The sequence below is a fragment of the Notechis scutatus genome, chromosome 7 (assembly GCF_049901735.1).
Source record: "Notechis scutatus isolate UNSWTSFEM ecotype Mainland chromosome 7, rNotScu1.2, whole genome shotgun sequence".
Taxonomy (NCBI): domain Eukaryota; kingdom Metazoa; phylum Chordata; class Lepidosauria; order Squamata; family Elapidae; genus Notechis; species Notechis scutatus.
The window spans coordinates 21,193,565-21,211,446 of NC_142015.1; the positions used below are offsets into that span (position 1 = coordinate 21,193,565).

At 41.5% G+C, this 17,882-nt stretch overlaps 1 protein-coding gene across 2 annotated transcripts in view; it reads right to left on the reverse strand.

Moving 5' to 3' along the window:
• Positions 1-17,882, reverse strand: part of LOC113419307 (opioid-binding protein/cell adhesion molecule homolog) — a 775,668-nt gene that overhangs the window by 79,473 nt on the left and 678,313 nt on the right. For both annotated transcript variants that reach the window (XM_026678591.2, XM_087970096.1), the window contains one exon: positions 7,161-7,286. In XM_026678591.2, coding sequence (XP_026534376.1) covers positions 7,161-7,286 — 126 coding nt within the window. The remainder of the gene's footprint in view (positions 1-7,160; positions 7,287-17,882) is intronic.

A 17,882-nucleotide genomic window follows, 5' to 3' on the forward strand; every position in this document is an offset into this window, starting at 1 on the left:
GACAGCATAGTAATTGTAGACAATGATCTCCAAGGACATTTGGGCAGCCACAACTTTTCACCTCTTATTAATTTCCCCGAAATGTTATTAAATCCATGTATATATCATTCTTCTACCAGTGAGTCATAGACCAGTGTTTCTGAACCTTGACAACTTTAAGATGTGTGGATTTCAGTTTTCAGAATTCCTCAGCCAGCCATGCTCACCAACCATGGAGTGGGGTGAGAATGGAGATTTTGCAGTATCCTTCCCCTGCCCACCAAGCCACACCACGCCCACCACGCCACACCCACATAATCAGTAGTAAAAAAAATTTGAATCCCACCACTGCCACACACCTTAAAGTTATGAAGGTTGAAAAAACCTGGCATAGACTACCCAGTCCTCTTTTATTGTATACTCATAGCTACTCTACAATGTACGTTAGCTAACGACATAAGATATTTTTTTAGTGGCAACAGATGATTATATGAAACTTTGAGAAAGAACAAGAGAAGAGATGTTAAAATTTAAATGACAAATTTGGACATAATTACCAAACTATGAGCTGGGCGAAGTACCAATCCATCTGCTTTGGATCAGATAAAGTTTGTTTATTCCCTAGTTGTGACTATCAGCAAGCAGAAATTCACATGCTTTGAGCACGTGTACTGAGTGGAGAAATTATTAAACCTGGCAAGGCTGAGAGAAATGGAAGGAGAAGGCAACTGATCAAGAGGAAAGATGGGATGAGAATTTACTGCAACATTTACAGATTACAGATTAACAGAGTTGGAAGGTCATCTAGTCCAAACCCCCCCCCACCCAAGCAGGAGACCCTACACCATTTCTGACTGATGGCAGTCCAGTCTCTTCTTGAAAGCCTCCAGTGATGAACTCCCACAACTTCTTAAGGCAATTTATGTTCCATTGATTGATTGCTCTCACTGTCAGAAAATTTCTCCTTATTTCCAAGTTAAATCTCTTCTTGTTCAGTTTCCATCCATTATTCCTTCTCTGGCCTTCCGGTGCTTTGGAAAACAGCTTGACCCCCTCCTCTTTGTGGCAGCCCCTCAAATATTGGAAGACAGTTATCCTGTCTCCCCTGGTCCTTCTCTGCACTAGACTAGCCATTTCCTGTTCCTGCAATCGTTCATCGTATGTTTTAGCCTCCAGTCCCCTAATCACCCTGGTTGCTCTTTTCTGACTTTTTTCCAAAGTCTCAACATCTTTTTTATAGTGTGGTGACCAAAACTGGATGCAGTATTGTGGTTTGACTAAGGCCGATGTTCTTGAAATAATTATTGTTGTTGTTGTCATTGTCATTGTCATCATCATCATCGTTGTTGTTGTTGTTGTTGTTGTCATTGTTGGTAAGTCAAGGCCCCAGTGAGATTTTCTGTACCATGGACTACATCCAGCAATGTTTAAATTTGGGAAGAATACCATACGTTTCCTTCTTTAAAAAAAAAAGAGAACAAAATATCCACATGATATCTCTTTATTTAATGTCATTTACTAGAAGCAAAGCGAAGCCCTGGGAAAAAAACGTCTTCAGGCTTATATCAATATGTATTTAAGATCGAATAAATGCACATAAGGGATTTCTAGTATCTGAAAGATATCTTGTTTCAGTCGCTGCCAAGAAAAAAGGGACTGCTGATATATATATTATTTCTGATGATGAATGTTTTGTCTCCAAGGGAGAATAAGAACAATTGTGTCCAGTCCTTGTGACCCTACAAAATTTGAAATCGTTTATTAGGGAGATGGTTGCTCATAACATAAAGATGAATCAAACTAGTTAGCCAGCATTATGAAGGAGTGAATCTTCCGGTGAACTTTAAGGGAAAGAAATGAAAGTGGGTTGGATATTTAATGTGTACAGAGATACATATAGAGATAGTCTTCCGCTTGTGACCACAGCTAGGACCAGAACTGCCATTGCTAAAGCAAAGTGGTTTTTAAGTGAAGCATAAATCTGATTCTATCTGGCCATCTTTCGAGATGGTCTTGTTGAGTGAATCTCTATAGTTAAGGGAATCATGCCGTCATTAAGTGAACCTGGTTGGAAGCAAGCTGGGACAGTTACAAATAGTGATCACATGAACCCAGAATGCTGTAACCATCATCAATACATGCTGGTGGCCAAGTACCCAAATTTTGATCATGTGACCTTGGGATGCTGCAATGGTCAAAAGTGTGAAGACCATTCATAAGTCGCTTTTTTTTGAGACATTATAACTTCAAAAGGTTGCTAAAAATGGTAATATGTATTTGGTTAAAAGAGATGCAGTGGCGCCGTGGTTAGAATGCAGTATTGCAGGCTACTTCTGCTGATTGCCGACTGCCTGCAGTTTGAGTTTTATCAGGCTCAAGGTTGACTCAGCCTTCATCCTTCTGACATGGATAAAATGATGACCCAGATTGTTGGGTGCAAGAGACTAACTCTGTAATCTGCTTAGAGAGGGCTTAAAGCACTGTGAAGTGATATATACAATCTAAGTGCTATTGCTATTATCTATACCTGGCCATCTAGCATTTTGATAGCATGCAAATGTAAGTAGATTAATAGATACCACCGGTGGGAAAGTAAGTGTATTCTGTGACCTGCTGGTCAAAGGACCACGGGGAGTGTCTTCAGACAATGCTGGCTCCCTCAGTTAAGAAACAGAGATGAACACCACTCCCTAGAGTCGGACAAACGACTGGACAGGGGAAATCTTTACCTTGTTTTGATCACCTGTATATATTGGTGCAGCACAGACAGTTGCATCACCCCTAAAACCTAGAATGGAGAAGTGGTGAAGCTTCAGCTTTAGACAGAAGTGGTGGAAAGGGGTTTCAGAGTTGGCCTATAGCAGATATTTATTTATTTATTTATTTATTTATTTATTTATTTATTTGATTTGATTTGATTTGATTTGTCAATTGTTTACAAGATAATAAGTATAAGTATATACATAGTTATGAATACATGAAATGGGTACATAAAAGAAAAATAAAAGAAACAATAGGACAGGGACGGTAGACATGTTGGTACACTTATGTACTCCCCCTACAGACCTCTTAGGAAAGGGGTGAGGTCAATAGTAGACAGTCTAAGGTTAAAGTTTTTGGGGTTTGGGGAAGAAACCACAGAGTCAGGTAGAGTATTCCAGACATTGACCACTCTGTTGCTGAAGTCGTGTTTCCTACAATCAAGTTTGGTGCGATTAACCTTGAGTTAGTATCTATTGTGTGCTCTTGTATTGTTATGGTTGAAGCTGAAGTATTCATTGACAGGTAGGACATTGCAATGTATGATTTTATATACCATACTTAGATCAGACCGAAGATGGCGTAATTCAAGGTTTTCTAGTTCTAGAATTTCAAGTCTGGTGGCATAAGGTATTCTACATTTGGAAGTTCAATATTTTTTTTAAGGGCTTGCTTATTTGCAAAGCAAAGAATGTTAACTTAACAACACAGACAAGACTGTGGTGGGAGGGAGATGTAAAACAATACAGAAAGCAGTGGTTCTTTGGGGAAAGGATGGAGTTTGCCAAGGCCCCAATGCAAGGCTGAGATTTTCCAATCGTTTGCCCTCTTTCCACGGAGAGCCTTGGGAGAAGAGGAGGTCAAGACAGACAGATGATGCATCGCCACTGCTCCAAAAGCAATCTCATTGCTTTGAACAACTTTTCTTTGCCCAGCTATTGAAGGAAGGAGGATTTCCTTATGAAATGAGAATCTCCTTTTCAAGCTTTTGCTTACTTAAGGCCTTTTTTTTTTAATGCAAAGAAGCCGCACAGCTTCTGTATAAATATGACTTAAGAATAAAGCTATTCAAGTTGAGAAAGTGCTGCAGTTGGAAAAAAAATAACTTTCAGCACACGGGAATTTGTACATTTTGAATCTCTTTGGGGAAACAGTTGGATTTATAGCTGGTCTCAGGGGGAAAAAAATGTATGCAATTCAGTCATTAAAGAACCCTGGATGAACAGTAGAGGTTTCTATTATAATTCTGCTCCCATTTGAGACAGACAATAAAAATTCTTGTCCGACTTCCAGACTTCCATATTCTCTAAACCTTTCTTGATCCTTGGGAAACTGGAGGTGCCAAATAGATTAGTTATGTGTTATTAAATTACTCTTTCCTTTCTTTTCCTTCCTGGAGTGCAGTTTTGCTAGAAGAATTTCTTTAAAAAATCCCATTACCAATTCTGTTAGTTTACAGATTGTTCCATTCACCTTCATCTACCCTATTCATTTTTCAGCGTCAACATCAGTGATGGGATTCAAATTTTTTTACTACTGGTTCTGTGGATGTGGCTTGATGGGCATGGCAGGGAAAGAATTCTGTAAAATCTCAATTCCCACGCCACTCATGAGGGAAGGTTACCACCGGTTCTCCGAACTATTCAAATTTTTGCTACCGGTTCTCCAGAACTGGTCAGAACCTGCTGAATACCACTTCTGATCAACATGCACATCTAAAATTATGAGGAAATGTTTCGTTGCATTGAGATACACTGGTAAATATCACAAAAACAGACACGAAACCCAATGCCCTTAGAAAATGCAAAATTGGAACAATCCAATTGGCCAAATGGTTTGGGATCCCAGACCAAAGGAAAGTTACCCTGATGTATCGCATAGATTCTGAGAAGAATTTCAATTCTGCAGGATCTTCCAGTGACCTATCCATTAGATCTAAAATAGTCTTACTTCTCTTCTAACCCTGTCTTAACGCTCTGCTGACACCTTGGGTGCAGAGAACTCGACATAAAAATGTTATAGGGCTGAAAAACAAAGCAGATGAGGACTCCTGCCTTTTGTTCCTGAAGCTGGTGGTTAGTCATCAGCAAGGACTTGACTATGTTGGTTGTGTTCTTCTGTGTGTGGAAATTTTTGTCACCATACAAAAGATTAACCTTGTGAAATCTGTTGGTAGAGAACAGCCCACCATATCTCAAACTGCAAGACAAGCCTCTGAATTCTTCATTGTATGATGTCTATGGAGATTCTCAGTCATCCAGGTCATGGTTGTCCCAAAGGTGTTCCCCCCCTACCCAAATACAACAAAATCTATGAGTATCACTAAGTGTTGTATCTTAAGATTCTTGATGAATGTATTTTTTTATGTACACTGAGAGTATATGCACTAAAGACAAATTTCCTGTGTGTCCAATCACATTGGCCAATAAAGAATTATATTCTATTCTATTCTGTTCTGTTCTGTTCTGTTCTATTCTAAAAAAAATCTAGTTGCCTTTTGAAAAGCACCTTTGGTTCATCATATGAAGTTTCCCTTGAAAACCCATCAAGACAAAGACACATCACTTTGAGAAGCCGGACATCATTAACAGAAATTGTCCATATCTTTTTACAAATGCTACTTAATATTCCAAGACTAAGATGTGCCTTCCTTCTTTCTTCCTCCAATGTCTCACATGCTGGACATTTCCAATCTGCTACTAGTTTTATTCCTCATCCTTCCTGCAATTCCTTTAACTAATCTAGGACCATCCGTACCACCATCAAACTTGGACATGCCGTGAGAACCCTAGGAGCTGATCATCAACCTTTCCTACAACCGCAGAGTGCAGGAATCAGCCTTTACTTGTCAATGTGAACTTCCCGCATGGTATTGCAATGATTTGTCCAGTCATCAAAGCAGGTGATGAAGGGAAGCATTCTGAGCCAGACGTTACTCCATTTGAAAGACAAAATAAAAGGTAAACTGGTCTCACACTGGTGACCCTACCAATGGAAACTTCCCATCCCAAAGTTCCAATGCATAAACTACAGGCCTATATTTGCAAAACAAAACCTGGAAAACTAGTCTGCTTCGTCAAAGCTTTGTGTCATCCTTGGTGCCAGATCTGACCCAGGGAAGACCCCAAATGCAACATAGGGAAGGTTCTTCTGTCTGCAATCTTGAAAGATCTCCAGGCACATCTTTCCAAATATTAATGCAGGGGTGTCAAACGAATGGCTCGATCTGGCCCAAGGAGTGCTTAGATCTGGCCTGCAGAGCTGGCCTGGAAACAACAGGGCCCACAGTACCTCTGCTGGTAGAAACGGAGCTCAGGAGGGCCAGGTGTGCAGTGGTGGGATTCAATTTCTTTTTCACTGCCGGTTCCGTGGGCATGGCTTGGTGGATGTGGTGTGGCTTGGTGGGCATGACAGGAGAAGTTTCCTGCAAAATCCCCATTCCCTCCCCACCCCACTAACCTGCTTTCCAGCTCCGTTCTCCTGTGCAGGGCAACAAAAGAAGACCCAGCCAATCAGCTGGGACTCGGGAGGCAGAGAATAGATGGGGGGCAGGGCCAGTCAGAGGTGGAATTTGCGGGTTCTCCGAACTACTCAAAATTTCTGCTACTGGTTCCCCAAAACCGGTCAAAACCTGCTGAATACCACCTTTGCATGCGTGACCTCCCTCCGCGCCCCATTTTCACTGGCAGAGGGCTTCAGGAGGGTGTCACGTCCAAAAATGAGGTGAGGGGGTCCATGTGGTGCTACCCCGTGCTCTGTTATCACTGGCAGAGGGCTATGAAAACAAACTAAAAACAAAACAAAAGGAGAAATGTTTCTCCTTTCACATTTGAGCATGCAAGAAGGGACAGGAAGGGAGAAAGGGAAAGGGGAAAGAAAAAGATGGGAAGAGAGCAAGGAAGGAAAAATAAGTAAAGAGGGGAAGGAAGGAAGAAGAAAGGAGAATGAAGGCGGAAGAAAAAACAAGAAAAGGAAGGGAGGGAGGGAGGGAGGTTATAAGGAGAGTGAGGGAGGGTCTCAGGCAGGGGTCTTCAAACTTGACAGCTTTAAGACTTGTGGACTTCAACTCCCAGAATCCCTCCTCCAGTCATGTTAGCTCAGGAATTCTGGGAATTGAAGTCCACAAGTCTTAAACTTGCCAAGTTTGAGGACCCTTTGGCCACCACAGGTGCCTCCACCACACCACACCCACCCATGGCCACACCCACCAGTCCAGCCATGCCCACCCCGGCCCTCCAAGGCCAAACACAACCCTGATGCAGCCCTCAATGAAATCAAGTTTGACACCCCTGTATTAATGCATGAGGTTTCAAGCAACACTTTCCCTCTCTCTCATCACATACCTCTCTTCTCTTCTACACGGTGTATTTTACTCTGGTTGCCCAGAATGCCCACCTTCCTGTTTGGAGGCCACCTCTTACCTTTGCTAGAGAGATGCTTCCATGTTACTGTTGGTTCTGGTCTCCCAAAGGCTAAGCACAGGAGAGTGACGCTGCTGCCTTCATTGATGGTGATGTCTGATGAGATGTTTATAATCTGGGGGGGAACTGGAATAAAACAATGGGGAAGGACATCAGTACATGAAGCATTTGATGCTGATGTTAGTGATGGCAGGTTCATTTTTCTTGACCTATTCAATATGAAGAAGACGTGGTATCTTGCCAAAATAGCACTAGCAATAGATTTATATACTGCTTCACAGTGCTTTACAGACCTCTCTAAGCAGTTTACAGAATCAGCATCTTCCCACTAACAATCTGGGTCCTCATTTTATCCACTTTGGAAGGATGGAAGGCTGAGTCAACTTTGAGCAGGTCAGGATCAAACTTCTAGCTGTGGGCTGAGTTTGCCTGTAGTGCTGCATTCTAACCGGAAGGAAGGATGGAAGGATAGAAGGATGGATGGATGGATGGATGGATGGATGGATGGATGGAAGGAAGGAAGGAAGGAAGGAAGGAAGGAAGGAAGGAAGGAAGGAAGGAAGGAAAGGAAGGAAGGAAGGAAAATAGCACCAGCAATAGACTTATATACTGCTTCACAGTGCTTTGCTGTCTAAGTGGTTTACAGAGTCAGCCTCTTGCCCCCAACAATCTGAGTCCTCATTTTACCAACCTCGGAAGGATGGAAGGCTGAGTCAACCTTGAGTTGGTCAGGATCAAACTGCTGGCAGTCAGCAGAGTTGGCCTGCTTTCTAAATGTTGACTCAGCCTTCCATCTTTCCAAGGTTGGTAAAATGAGGACCCAGATTGTTTGGGGCAAGAGGCTGACTCTGTAAACTGCTTAGAGAGGGCAGTAAAGCATTATGAAGCGGTATATAAGTCAAAGTGCTATTGCTGTTCCTTTCTTCCTCCCTCCCCCCTTCCCTCTCCCCTTCTTTCTGTGGTGGCACAGTGGTCAGAATGCAGTATTAAAGGCTAAGTTTGCTCACTGCCAGAAGTTCGATCTTGACCGGCTCAAGGTTGACTCAGCCTTCCATCCTTCTGAGGTCAGTAAAATGAGGACCCAAATTGTTGGGGGAAAGATACCGATTCTGTAAACTGCTTAGGGAGGGACTGTAAAGCACTGTGAAGCAGTATATAAGTCTAAGTGCTATTGCTATTGCTAACCACTGCGTCATTTAAATCAATAAGCTGAGTTCTAAAGTAAATGTGCAGCGGAACAAATCTGTTTAATTACTCACAAGGTGTTTCATTTCAGAAACAAAGATTAGGTTGCCTAACCATCCACTGATTCCACTACCTGTCACCTGCAGGTAGTCCTCAATTTAGGAGGACAATTGACCCCCAAATTTCTGTTGCTAAGTGAGACAGATATTAAGTTTCCCCCATATTACCAACTTTCTTGCCACCGTAGTGAAGTGAATCACTGCATTTGTTACGTTAGTAATGGTTGTTAAGTGAATCTGGATTCCCTATTGATTATGCTTGTCAGAAGGTCACAAAGAGGGATTGCATGACCCTGGGACACTGCGACCGTCATATATATGAGCCAGTTGCCATGCATCTAAATTTTCATCCTGTGACCATGGGGATGTTGCAACAGCCAGAAGTGTGAAAAGCGGTAATTAGTCACTTTTTTCCAGTGTTGTTGTAACTTCAAACAATCCCAAACTGAAGGATTGCAAGTCAAGGGCTACAAGTAGTACATTTTATTGGCAGATCGCAGAAAATAGCTTGGAAAAAAACCAATCATTTTTTTTGTGTGTGTGTAAACTCTTCAAAAAGGTAAAGGTTCCCCTCACACATACATGCTAGTCGTTTCCGGCTCTAAGGAGCGGTGCTCATCTCCGTTACAAAACTGAAGAAGAGCCAGTGCTGTCCGAAGACGTCTCCGTGGTCATGTGGCCGGCATGATTCAACGCCTTCGAAGGTGCACAGAATGCTATTACCTTCCCACCAAAGGGGTCCCTATTTTTCTACTTGCATTTTTTACGAGCTTTCAAACTGCTAGGTTGGCAGAAGCTGGGGACAAGGAACGGCAGCTCACTCCGTTACGCGGCGCTAGGGATTCGAACCGCCGAACTGCCGACCTTTCTGATCAACAAGCTCAGCGTCTTAGCCACTGAGCCACTGCATCCCTTTTAATAAATATATATATAACAATATATATTGTTAGCAGAACATCTAAGAATCTGTTATGCTGAACATTTTGGGATATAATTGAAATACAGTGATGTATTTATCTAAATGCTGATCCTTGGTATTGAGCACATATTGTATGTTATTTCATGTGGTCCCGAACTTGGTAGGTCAGTGTATTTGGAGGGACCCTGTCCATTTCAGAGATGTAGGAACACCAAGTTTCTATGTCCTTGAAATTTCTACCTTACTAATATCATTCTTGATGAAGTTCTCATATAGTTTTTTTGTTTGTTTTTTTACCTCTTGACAGTCTCCATGGTGAGCAAGGCAATATTGTGATTCTACAATGCTAAATAACTGATGTTTAAAAGAAATATCTATTCCAATGCAGTCTACTTCTTGAATGCCCCACTATTAATTTATTTAGCATATGATGAGAACATGACAGAAGAGAAGTAAACATATACACACAGTCCACATAATTATCAGTAAAAACTATGGTGGTGTGGCAGTGGCCTCATAACTGGATGCCCAATTCAGCTATTGAGGTGATAGCCTTTGGGCAGAACACACACTCTTGTACAATATGTTTACAGTAATAGTTTGCATATCAGCACCACAATGACAACATGGGAAATCTTTCCATGATATAAGATGGAGGCACATCTTCCAGTATCACACCTAATTCTGTTCCATTTTGACCAGACAAAGCGAAGCAGGTCAAAAATCGGGTTGGGTTGGCAGAGGGATCATTAATGGTCAACTTGGACTAGCCCTCTCTAAAGGCATTCTCAGGGTTAAACTAGGTAGATGTTAAGTGAATGGCTGTTTTCCAAGCTGGCCTTACACGGGATTTCAATCTGCAATGCCCCACTTAGTTAATACTTTATATCACGTCAGATCAAATCCCATTCTATTGTTGATTGTTCCCCTTGCCTATGCTGTATTTTGTGAAGACAGATGATAGGGAACGAGAACAAATTATTATGAATTGCGAGGATATAAACACACACCATGATTCCAGTGACATCACAAGGCACTCAAGCTGTGCTCCAGTGGTTTATAATGATTGTTTCCAGAGCATCTCTCAGCTTGTGTATTTATAGACTTTTTTCCACTGCTTTCCCTACCCAAGAAGTAAACTGATTTTGTTTCGAGGGGCTTCTACAATTCTCTATAGAATATCTTCCCCAGATACTTACATTTCAAACTATAGCACCTCATTTGTGTCCCCTTTCTAATTTATGAACTGTATTAAAACCAACGTGTGCCTGCACACAATTTCTTCCTGTCTTTCTTTCTTGTTAGCCATGTACGCAAGGGAACATATATATCGACTAAGCCTCAATGCAGACATCATGACTTTATCACATTCCTTTCTGCAGGATGGTTTAATCAATGGTTGTGAATCTTGGTAACTTGCACAGAGGATTAAAGATACCAAAATATAAGAAGGACCAATTGTGATATTCACTTTAGGCATACGAAACTCAAATTCTTTGGCCACCTAATGAGAAGGAAGGACTCACTGGAGAAGTGTCTAATGCTCAGAATGATAGAGGGCAAAAGAAGGGGACGCCAGAGAAGGAGGTGGCTGGATGGAATCACTGAAGCAGTCGGTGTGAGCTTAAATGGACTCCCGAAGATGGTAGAGGACAGGAAGGCCTGGAGGAACGTTGTCCATGGGGTCGCGATAGGTCAGACACAACTTTGCAACTGACAAGAACTTTAGGCATTCACCAAGACCGGAGAAAGCCAACTGGTCCTGCAAAAACATCCATTTCTGCAAAACTATTAAGTGTTAATCCTTAATTTCAGATGATCCACGTCAAGAGACAGAATGATAAGTTGGTCAGTAGATTCCAGTTAAATCTTATGGGGACAAAGTAGCAAGAATAATGAAAAATATTATGAGGGTTCTGATGAGCTGTCCATTATGAGTTGGGTTCAAGCAAAATATGAACAGCCATCTACTTAGGATACATTAGTTTAGATTTTTATCCTAGGCAAGGAACTGGGGTTTATCATCTCCTTTCCACCTGATTTTGCAAATTTATTCATTTTGCCTTTTCAGCCCTGATAATGAATACCAGCCAGGGTCAGACAAACTGTTTCTTTTAACAGACTTTTACCTATCTTCATATAAGATGAATTTCCCTCTTTCCTAGGTACCACTTATCCAATTTTTGTACACAGTTCAGATAGATTTAGGATGAAAATATTCATCGCTGTCTCCTTGGTGACATCGCTATGTCACTGGATATGTCCCTGCAGCCCTGAAAGATTTAATCAAGATAAAATAAAGTGTGGCCTCCAGTCAACAAAATTTGCTGGCACCTTAGCGGGAAAAAGAATCAATGAAAACAGATATGGATAGTTGCTTGGCAACCCGCTCTGTAGTTTCTGTCTCTCACTCTCTTTCCCTCTTCCACCTGTTCTTGCTCTCTTCTAGAACAGGATTCCTGCTGATCACGAGACACTGGGAGGAGAGGAGGCCGTAGCAAACCATGTAGCATCTCTAAATCAGCTGGTTGTTCAGGAACAATTTGGCCTGCCTTCCAAGCTAGTTGAACTCCATCATTTTTCCCTCTGAGCTTTTAGTGCATGAGTGTAATGATGGATGGATGCAAGGAAGGAGGGAAACCAGCAAGCAAGCGGAGGGAGGGAGGGAAGGAGGGAGGGAGGAAGGAAGAAATTTCTATGGAGATTCTCAGCTATCCAGGTCATGGTTGTCCCAGAGGTGTTTTTTCAAAAGGCAACTGGACTTACTTTGTTTTTCCTTGAAGATGTATCACTTCTCATCCAAGAAGCCTCTTTAGTTCTGACCTTTTTCATTTGAAGAAACTTCTTGGATGAGAAATGAAAAGGCTCCAAACAAAAACAAAAAATCTCCAGTTGCCTTTTGGAAAAAAACACCTTTGGGAGGGAAGGAAGGAAGGAAGGAAGGAAGGAAGGAAGGAAGGAAGGAAGGAAGGAAGGACCTTGTGATCACTTGACCCAGAACATACCAGTTGCCTTGCGCCTGATTGTTGTAAGTGTGAGGACTGGTCTTGTGTCATTCTAAGTTCAAAAAGTCATGAAATAAATGATTGTAACTTGAGGACTACCTCTATCAAAAAAGACAGCCGGTTCCAGAGATAAAGCATAGCCTGGGTATTGGCCCATAGAGCAACGGTCCTTGTTGACCAAGGGTAAGAAAAAGATACATCTTTATGCTCCTTTTGAAAAGCAAAATGTTTAGACAGTCCCTGGAGGAGCAACTCAACACACAACAACCTCAAAAAAACAACAAAAAACAACAACATTTGGATTCCTTACGACCTCTTAGAAGATACCAAGAGCTTAATTGTGGGAATGTATCAGAATTCTCTGCCTGCCAAACTTTTAGGAATCTTGCCATCCCACATATCTGAAGTTTTGGCATCTGGGAATTTGAGAGGCCCTGCCCACATTTTTGGTCTTTGTTCAAACTATAAAAGTACAACAGCCAAAAATCGTTGATAAAAACATGATAACTGAGTCTCATTACAGCCACCCGACAAGCCTCATATTTTAGCATTTTTATTAAAGCTTTTTAAATTACTGAGTGTCGGGTATATTCAATACCAGCCTAAGTGATTTATATTAGTCTATCCCCAGATTCTCCATCTAATAAATAACTTGGCAATCTCCTACCCTATAAATATTCCAAGCCCAGGAAAAAAGCAATTAAAGCAAGCTTTTTTAAAAAGAAAAAAGAAAGAAAGAAAGAAAGAAGAAAAAATGTGATTCTCAACTCTTCAGGCTGTCCTGTCATTGGTGGCTTGTTTCGGTTCAATTATTCCACCGTACTTATTCTGGGATGTAACTAGCTAGGGCAGTGGGAGAATACCTAGAATTTATGCTCAGGCTTCTTTAAAAAAAAAAAAAAAAACAGCCACACACAAAACCATTTTGAAATGTTAAACATGTCACAATGATGTAGAGATGTTACCAAGGAAAACATTATTTCCAGCAACAAGTGTTCCTGAGCCGCCTAAGACAAGTTAGTTTGCTGAAATATTGTTAAAAGGCACTTTAGGAAAAGAGAAAGAGAGGAGGAGCAAGAGAGAGGAAGGGAGGGAGAAAGAGAAAGAGAGAGAGGAAGGGAGAAGGAGAGAAAGAGAGAGAGGGAGAGAGAGGGAGAGAGAGAAAGAGAGGGAGGGAGGGGAGGAGAAAGAGAGAGAGGAAGGGAGAGGAAGAGAGGGAGGGAGGGAGGGAGAAGAGAAAGAGAGAGAGGAAGGGAGAAGGAGAGAAGAGAGAGAGGGAGAGAGAGAGAGGGAGGAGAGAGAGGGGGAGGGGGGAGAGAGAGAGGAAGAGAGAGAGAGAGAGGAGAAGAGAGAGAGAGAGAGAGAGAGAGAGAGAGAGAAGAGAGAAAGAGAGGGGGAGGGAAGGGGAGAGAGAGGGAGGAGGAAGGAGAAAGGAAAGAGAGAGAGAGAGAGGAAGGGAGGGAGAAAGAAAGAAAGAAAGAAAGAAAGAAAGAAAGAAAGAAAGAAAGAAAGAAAGAAAGAAAGAAAGAAAGAAAGAAAGAAAGAAAGAAAGAAAGAAAGAAAGAAAGAGGGAGTGGGGGATAGAGAGAAAGAGAGGGAGGGAGGGAGAGAGGGAGGGGAAAGGAGAGAAAGATAGAGAGGGAGGAGAGAGAGAGAGGGGGCATTTAAAATGCTGCAGTGTTAAACACTGAGACAGCAGACTAAAAAGTTATTAAAGGCTCCCAAGTTGCCAATCCAGGATATATCTCAGGTTAATAAGGTTCATATTCAAGGCAAGCAAAGGATGCATATTTTATGGAGTGGGGGCAAGAAAGAGGAACTGGAGGGTGATCCAGAGAGAATCTGTGGGGGGAGTAATGCTGCTAATAATGAGAGTCGTGATCTGTACAGTCTAGCTACATTGTGCAAAGGAGAAGGAAAGGGGGGAGAGGGAGGGAGGGAGGAAGAAGCAGGTGGCAATTTAATCCAGATACCCTGCTGCACAGCAGAATCCTACAATTTCCTACTCTGTCATCAGAACAGGCTGGTGGGGCTGCCAGTCCTTGGAATGTACTAACCACAGCAGGGTAGCTTGGGGATTGAACTGGATGCTTGGATGTTACCAAAGGAGCCAAGGAAACCCTTCTTATAGGGAATTAGCAAAGAGAAATGCATGTATGTCTATCTCCCTCTACTTCTCCCTCTATCTCTACCTTCAGCTGTCTATCTGTATCTATATCTGTATCTACATCATCTCTATCATTTTTATCATCTCTTTCTCTATTTATCTCTATTTATCTATTGTTTGAGTTGACCATAATCAACCCAATGATAGTTAGATGGATAATAGATAAACAGACAGACAGACAGACAGACAGATATAGTTATAGAAATGATAGAGATAGCTAGAGACAGAGATTTTATTTATTTATTTGTTATTTGTTTGTTTGTTTGTTTGTCAAGCAAGTATTACATAACAGGAATAAGTATAAACATGATTATGAATACATGAAATGGATATGAATAAAAAGAAATATTAGGACAGGGATGGTAGGCATGTTGGTGCGCTTATGCACGCCCCCTACAGACCTCTTAGGAAAGGGGTGAGATCAATAGTAGACAGTCTAATATTAAAGTTTTTGGGATTTGGGGAAGAAACCACAGAGTCAAGTAGTGTATTCCAGACATTGACCACTCTGTTGCTGAAGTTGTATTTCCTGCAATCAAGTTTGATGTGGTTTATCTTGAGTTTGTGTCTATTGTGTGCTCTTGTATTGCTGTGGTTTAAGCTGAACTATTCATTGATGGGTAGGACATTGCAATAGATAATTTTATGTACTATACTTAGATCTGACCGAAGGTGCTGTAGTTCAAGTCTGGTGGCATAAGGTATTCTGCAACGAGTAGAGGAGTGGAGAACTCTTCTTGTGAAATATTTCTGGACTTTCTCAACTGTGTTAATATCAGATACGTAATGTGGGTTCCAGACTGATGAGCTGTATTCGAGTATTGGTCTAGCAAATGTTTTGTATGCTCTAGTTATTAGTGTAATATTACCAGAGAAAAAGCTACGTAAGATTGGGTTAACAATTCTTAATGCCTTTTTGGCTATGTAGTAACAGTGGACTCTAGCACTTAGATCATTAGAGATGAGTATTCCAAGATCCTTGACAGAGTTTGGATCATCAACAAGGTCTTGACTATTCAGCCTGTATTTCTGAATTTTTTTTTGCCAATATGTAAGACAGAGCATTTGTTTGTTGAGATTTGAAGTTGCCATTTGTTTGACCATTCTGATACATAGTCAAGACCTTTTTGAAGGGTAGCAGTATTGTCAGTGGTGTTGAATAGCTTTACATCATCAGTGAAAAGAACGCAGTTGCTCTTAATATGATCACAGAGGTCATTTATGTAGAGTATAAAGAGAGTTGGTCCTAGAATGCTGCCTTGGGGGACACCACTGTTGACATGTACAGGATTCGATAGGGTGCTCCCTATTTTGTCCATTTGTTGCCTGTTTGACAGAAATGCAGCTATCCAGTTATGCAGGTGTCCGGAGATACCATAAGATTTTAGTTTTAGGAGTAGTTTTTCGTGTACCACTGAATCAAAGGCTTTACAGAAGTCTATGTAGATTGCGTCTATTGCTTTGCTCTGGTCGAGTTGTGTAGTCCATATGTTTTTGCAGTGTAGGAGTTGCAGGTTTTTTCTGAAACCAAATTGTTAGAGAGTAGGTTGTTTGTCTCTAAGTGGAGGATAATTGATTGGTTATTAATTGATTCCATGACTTTACAGGTAACGCAACATAAAGAGATATAGTCCTTGAGTTATAAACATAATTGAGCCCCATGTATAGCCATAAAGTGGGCCACCACTAACTCAGACTGAGAAATAAAACATAATCACGCTTCACAGCACACAATTAACTGAAATTAAACCTCATGTAATTCTGGAGTGAGTATTGATTAATGGTGCTAGAAAGGTCTCCTGAAGTAGATGAGGAAGCAAGAGAGGCAGTTTTGGGTGGTTTTTTTTTTTTTTTGAAAACTCACTGAAGATTGTTTTGAAATGAGAGTACGACATCAAAAATATGTATTTGAGTCTTTTCCAGACTGAATGGCAATCCACTTCTGAAATTTTGCCACAAAAACTTAAGGGACTTATCCAGGCAGTTGCCAACAGTTAAAACAGAGCTCGAAGGCAGCTAATAAATAAAATAACAGTGCTTTGTAAAGCAGAAAGAGGGAAAAGATTGCAGAACATGCCAATCCAACAAAAAGTGAATGTCCTAGTTCAAGTTTCTTTCCCCGCCTGAGTTTTCCCATTTCAAAATTCCCATATTTAAAAACTCAAGTGGAGGAATATATAGTGCTGAAAAAACTAGAAGCCACACTAACAAACTATTTCCATAGCAACAGTGCAAAAACCAAGCCAAAACCTCCAGGCTACCTTTTCTACTTGCACATTTTATATTCAGCCATGAAATTTCTAGAATTTGAACATGTTGTGACATATGGAAATTCTATCACGAAGTCCCTTTCTCCTCCTCTCTGGGTGTCAGTGCAACTTAGTGTATATACCCACATACCCAAACCCAACAGCCACTGCCTTGCACATTTTAAGAAGTAGGATGGCAGAGAGTGCCCACCGAGCCATAGGTGGAATCATACCAGGAGAGGCATAATGTATCACAGTTTGGCAACTTTAAGATGTCTGGACTTCAACTCCCAGAGTGACCTCTAGCCAGAATGGGCATTCAGATATACTCAGCACTGCTCCTGTTGTGGCTTTGTCAAAAAGTAAAATCCCTGCCCCCAAATAATTTAAATTATCGAATGTGACACAGGGAAGAAATATACGTAAATCTCTTATGCACGTTGGGTGGCCCAATTAGCCTTAAGAGCAGCTTGGAATTTTTAAATCAATCAGAGAATCAACCACGGAAATTTGCTTTATAGCTATTAAGAATACTTGTTCATTTCCTGTTGCGTTGATTAACAATGGCTCTACAAGGCCATCCAAGCCACAAGGTTTCCTTCTGTTTCCCAACAGGGGAGTCTGTGTGCTTGGTTGTTTTCTTTCAGACGTTTCATTACCAGTGGTGGGATTCAATTTTTTTTTTACTACCGGTTCTGTGGGCATGGCGTAGCTTGGTGGGTCTGGCATGGTGGGTGTGGCAGGAGAAGGATACTGTAAAATCCCCATTCTCTCCCTGCCCCACTAACCTGCTTTCCAGCTCCGTTCTCCTGTGCAGGGCAACAAAAGAAGACCCAGCCGATCAGCTGGGACTCAATGGGAGGCAGAGAATAAATGGGGGCGGGTCCAGTCAGAGGGGGTATTTGCCGGTTCTCCAAACTACTCAAAATTTCCGCTACCAGTTCTCCAGAAGTGGTCAGAACCTGCTGAATACCTACCCCTGTTCGTTACCCAACTGATGATGCTATCCATTTAGTCATGTGTTTATGGAGATTCTTAGTCATCCAGGTCATCGTTTTTCCCAAAGGGGCTTTTTTTTCCCCAAAAGGCAACTGGACTTCATTTTTCCTTGAAGACTTTTGTTCTGACCCAAACCTCG